We start from the raw sequence: 5,665 nt of genomic DNA, 5'->3' as shown, positions 1-5,665 counted from the left end.
GAGAGAGAGGGAAGGGAGAAAGGTATTTATGGGGGGGTCATAAACCTTACCCACAGGCCAACATCATGACACCGGTGACTTGTTGTGTAGTCCTGAACAGAACTACAGAGTTGATTTTCCTTCCATTCGCTCTTGAAGATGCTTCTTTGAAGATAGGCTAGCCAGCCGGATCGATGGTTCCCAGTGGGGTGATGAGAGTAGCGTAATACGATGGTCTGGGCAGAGTAACAGGATGGTCCTACTTAAATTCGCTTTCGAAGATACTTTACTTAAGACAGCTAATCAGCCATACCAGTGATTGTCCGGGAGGTCGTCTCGACCTCATGTTGAGATTCAAAGTTCAAACCATTCTAAACGCGTAGCTGCCACTCACACTTTTTCTGGTTCCATGTGTTAATTCGTAACCCATAATTTATACATTTTGTTTCGAAAGGGGTGGTTCCGGCTGGCTGGCTGCAATAACTTTGCGGTGATTACTCACTGTGCAAAGTTATGGCAATAAAATATCTGTTATAGCTTCTCAAATCATATCCCTCTTTTAACAAAAATACTTTTATAATTTTTCATATTACATGCACAATCTATAGTATGGACCTCCAGGCCTCTAACATGTCTCCTCAGCCTGGTGAATCCTGGGTCAGTGCCGCCGGAGCCGCCAGGGACGCCCGCCAGCCGGGCGCAGCCAGGGACGCCCGCCAGCCGGGCGCAGCCATCGCCGCCCGCCAGCCGGGCGCAGCCATCGCCGCCCGCCAGTCCGGAGCCGCCAGAGCTGCCCGCCAGTCCGGAGCCGCCAGAGCTGCCCGCCAGTCCGGAGCCGCCAGAGCTGCCCGCCAGTCAGGAGCCACCAGAGCTGCCCGCCAATCAAGGGCCGCCAGAGCCGCCCGCCTGTCCGGAGCCGCCAGAGGCGCCCGCCTGTCCGGAGCCGCCAGAGCCACCCGCCTGTCCGGAGCCGCCAGAGCGGCCCACCTGTCCAGAGCAGTCAGAGCCGCCCGCCAGCCCGGTGAGTCCTGTGCCTACGCCTAGGGCCAGGCCTCTAACATGTCTCCTCAGCCTGGTGAATCCTGGGTCAGTGCCGCCGGAGCCGCCAGGGACGCCCGCCAGCCGGGCGCAGCCAGGGACGCCCGCCAGCCGGGCGCAGTCATCGCCGCCCGCCAGCCGGGCGCGGCCATCGCCGCCCGCCAGCCGGGCGCAACCTGGGTCGCCCGCCAGCCGGGCGCAGCCATCACCGCCCGCCAGTCCGGAGCCGCCAGAGCTGCCCACCAGTCCGGAGCCACCAGAGCTGCCCGCCAGTCAGGAGCCACCAGAGCTGCCCGCCAGTCAAGGGCCGCCAGAGCCGACCGCCTGTCCGGAGCCGCCAGAGCCGCCCGCCTGTCCGGAGCCTCCAGAGGCGTCCGCCTGTCCGGAGCCGCCAGAGCGGCCCGCCTGTCCAGAGCAGTCAGAGCCGCCCGCCAGCCCGGTGAGTCCTGTGCCTACGCCTAGGCCCAGGCCTCTAACATGTCTCCTCAGCCTGGTGAATCCTGGGTCAGTGCCGCCGGAGCCGCCAGGGACGCCCGCTAGCCGGGCGCAGCCAGGGACGCCCGTCAGCCGGGCGCAGTCATCGCCGCCCGCTAGCCGGGCGCAGCCAGGGACGCCCGCCAGCCGGGCGCAGTCATCGCCGCCCACCAGCCGGGCGCAACCATCACCGCCCGCCAGCCGGACGCAACCAGGGTCGCCCGCCAGCCGGGCGCAGCCATCTCCGCCAGCCGGGCGCAGCCATCGCCGCCTGCCAGCCGGGCGCAACCAGGTTCGCCCACCAGCCGGGCGCAACCATCACTGCCCGCCAGCCAGGCGCAACCAGGGTCACCCGCCAGCCGGGCGCAGCCATCGCCGCCCGCCAGCCGGGCGCAGCCATCGCCGCCCGCCAGCCGGGCGCAACCAGGGTCGCCCGCCAGCCAGGCGCAACCATCACCGCCCGCCAGCCAGGCGCAGTCAGGGTCGCCCACCAGACCTTCGGCGCGGCCAGGTGCGCCACCTAAGAGGGCAACGCCGAGGGTGGAGCAGAGGCCACGTCCCGCACCTGAGCCGCCGCCGTAGGAAGGCCCACCTGGACCCTCCCCTTCAGTGTCAGGTTTTGCAGCCGGAGTCCGCACCTTGGGGGGGGGGGGGTACTGTAACGCCCTGGCCATAGAGAGGGGTTTTTCGTTCTTTATTTTGGTTAGGCCAGGGTGTTACATTGGGTGGGCTTTCTATGTTCTTTTTCTAGGTTTTTTGTATTTCTTTGTTTTGGGCCGTGTGTGGCTCCCAATCAGGCACAGCTGTAGTTCGTTGTTGTTGATTAGGAGTGACACATAAGGAGCATGTTTTTCCTTTGGGTTTTGTGGGTAATTGTGTTTCTGTTCAGTGTGTTTCCTGTCAGTACTGTTTGGCTGTCGGTTTTCCAGTTTTTTTGTATAGTGTTCTCTTTGTTTGAATTAAATGTCAAGATGAACACTAACTCCACTGCACCTTGGTCTTCTTCCAACGATAGCCCTTACATTTATAGCATTTTTAATGACATCACAAAATAACAGAACACTAATGTCATTTTGTTTATAGATCGCCTGACTATTCCGCACGATCTACGTTCAAAATATTGTTCCAGTATTCGCTTTTGAACATGTTAGAGTTTCAGCTGCAAAAAAAGTCTATTGATACATAACACATTCCTTTGATGAATTTGGAGAGCACAGGCCTGGACTTCTCCCTTGATTTACAACAGGATGCGAGTGTCAATCCCCACTAGTTCTTTCCTCCCCCTCTACGAGTGAAATGGGGTCTGATTGAAGTAATTCATTGCAAACCTAATCTGACCTATTTGGATTCTCATAGGTCAGTCATGACACCATTACAGAGATATATTGATATTGAAATAAAGGCACTGAAATAAAGGCCACGGCAACACTGTGACTGACTGATAGCTAGCTGCACACAACGTTTCCCCACAGGAATGTAAGATGGTGTCCCAAATGAAACCTTATACACTACTTAGTACACTACTTTCAAAAGGTAGGGCACTATATTGGAAATAGGGTGCCATTTCGGATGCACATTAAATCTACCCAACAGAAAGAGATTGATACAGAATGGTAATGCCGAGGATGTTCTGTAAAGTCAGAAAACATTATTTTGCTGCAAGGAAACGGGCGGATAGCTATATCAAATTAAAAATGTTCTCTAGTTGAATCATTTAAACAGAAAATCTCAAATACAAAATGTTTTTAAATTTACATTTCCCAATAAACTATACTGTACACAATCTTTATATATAGACATTAATATACATTCATTTAAAGAGGTACATTGATTGCAAACGTGGCAACTTATGTGGTAAGACACAATAGTGATCAGACCTGCGACAAATACATTACTTCAAATACTTCAAAATATTAGAAAGTATTTGAGGATTACTTGATTTAGCTTGGAGTTTCCACTTTTGGGACTATTCTGTTCAATTGAGCCAGGCTATACTAAATCAAGCGCAGCTCACATATTTTAAAGTATTTGACATATTATATTTGATCCAGGTCAGGTAGTGATATGTGATTTGTGATATGAATGTCATCCAAATGATGTATCAGTCATAAACCTCTGCATATCTAAGAGCGCACCAAACATACATGTAATATCAAACATACAGAGGAATGCAAAGTTGACAAACTTACAGCAGTCTTGTCGCAGGGTGATGTCATTATCTGAAACCTTCAACTATGAATTCATACCAGTTAGAGGTGCACACACGCAAGTCAATTCATCCCAATGTATTACTGACACGGCAGCAAAAAGAACCACTGGTAAAAATGGAACATCTCAGCCCATTCTGTGGCAGATCCAGTGATGTCCTCGTTTTTAGGACACTGCTAAGCCAACTGAAGTGGAAAGCAGAAATTAGTAAATCACTATGAATGAAAAGCGTGGACACAAATGCTGGGCCAAAATGGCATCCAATTCCCTACACTATGCACAATGTAGGGAATAGGGTATACACTATGTAGGGAATATGGTGCCATTTGGTACACATCCAAAGTCTGATTTCATCATTCTGATGGGACATCTCATTGCTACAGTAGGTTATCAGGGTCTACTGTTAACCGTTGACAGAACTCTCTGAACTTGAAACCGTGAAAACACCGCCCTCCCTCCTCCACACAATGAAAAACAAAGTAAACCTCCTCAGAGACATGGGGCTGGGAAAAAAGTAAAGAAGGAGGTTATATTTCCAAACAAGAGAAAGAAGATATAGGAACTCTCAACCCTCTCCACCACACTGAAATCTCGCTGAAGCACGTGGCAGGTTGATCGGTTTGGACCTCACAGATTTTCAACCTTTCCATCCATCCATCCTTTCATCTGTCTGTGTCTGTCCCATACATCCCTCTTCCTCCTCCAGACCTCACAAGGTGCCCTGTTCAGAGCAGAAGAACCCTCCCTCCTTCTTCTTCCTTCTCTTCAGCCTGTGGTCCCTCCAGCAGACTGCCGCCATCAGCAGCATGACCATCCCAATCACCAGCAGCACCATGGACACCACCTTGGTCTGGTGCAGGTCTGGCGTGTTATACATGAAGGTGACCCCTGTCCCTGCCACACCGATCACCAGGGAGATCACCCCAAATGGGAACACACAGCGGTACCAAGACTTCTCCGTGCCGCCAGTGGCCTGGGCTAGTCGTTCTAGTGTGGAGAGAGACTCTGGGGGTTGGACCAGGTCCCCTCTATGGGGGGACTCCGGAGGTATGCTGCTGCCACAGTCCAGGTCTGATTGAAGCACTGAGGCCGAGGGTTGTCGTCCCGAGGAGCAGCCCATTTCAGAGCTGCGGTCCTAGGGAGAGGAGAAGAGTGAAGGGGGGTTCTTCTGGTGGATCTCTTCTTTCTGCTACTATAGGGGCTGCTGCGTTCTCTGTTGTTGTCGTCTGGAGACAGCGTGTGCCTGGAGGGTGAAAGACAGGGAGAAGAGATAAGGAGGGAGACACAGATATATGGAGAAAGACAGAGAGGCAGAAGGGAGACTGAGAGGGGGAAATGAAGAAGTTATCCAGAGAAATAAAAAGAGATGGAGATGGGGAGAGAGACTGATGAAGTCAGACACAGAGAAAACAATGAGACAAACAGAGACAGATTCAGACAGAAAGAGAAAGGGAGAGAGAGCAAGTGATATGAGCTCTGGCTTCGTATGCAGTCTCTGCAAGAGGATCCACTTACTCTGTCTCGATGTGTTTGGTGCGTGGTGTGGTGTGTGTTCTGCATTGCATCCGTCCGCCCTCCCAGTGGCGGCAGCACATTGTGTGTTGTATTTCCACAGCCTGTGAGGTTTAAAGAGACCGAGAGGAGGAGGAGGGGCTAAGGAGAGGTGGTTGGTGTGACTCAGGAACCTGATTGGCTGCCCAAGCACAGTGACGTCAAAGACAAGAGGGATGAAGAGGGACGCGAAGGGGTGCGGTTGGGAAGTAGGGGGACAATGGGAGATGGTTAACTGTTCCATCTCCTCTTTATCTCCTCTACTCTGAATGATCCATGTATGTGTGTGCGTTGATGGAGAATAGTAAAGCAGCCCAGGCTTAGCGATGATACAATCCAACCATAATGTTGTTTCAAATAATCTACACCTCAGTTACCTTTATGATGCAAAGCCATTTAATCTGACGTAAGCAGG

At 52.5% G+C, this 5,665-nt stretch overlaps 1 protein-coding gene across 1 annotated transcript; it reads right to left on the bottom strand.

Annotated features, from left to right (window-relative positions):
• Nucleotides 1–3,792: 3,792 nt before the first annotated feature.
• LOC106613508 (transmembrane protein 100) lies at nucleotides 3,793–5,290 on the bottom strand. Its single transcript, XM_014215812.2, has 2 exons — nucleotides 5,215–5,290; nucleotides 3,793–4,942 (listed from the first exon to the last, which is right to left on the bottom strand). The coding sequence occupies exon 2, from the start codon at nucleotides 4,817–4,819 to the stop codon at nucleotides 4,409–4,411; it is 411 nt and encodes a 136-aa protein (XP_014071287.1). The 5' UTR covers nucleotides 4,820–4,942; nucleotides 5,215–5,290; the 3' UTR covers nucleotides 3,793–4,408.
• Between the last annotated feature and the right edge of the window lie 375 nt (nucleotides 5,291–5,665).

The sequence above is a fragment of the Salmo salar genome, chromosome 01 (genome assembly GCF_965601325.2).
Source record: "Salmo salar chromosome 01, fSalSal1, whole genome shotgun sequence".
NCBI lineage: Eukaryota > Metazoa > Chordata > Actinopteri > Salmoniformes > Salmonidae > Salmo > Salmo salar.
The sequence above is the reverse complement of the archived record's forward strand: the minus strand, read 5'-3'. Positions and strand labels throughout refer to the sequence as shown.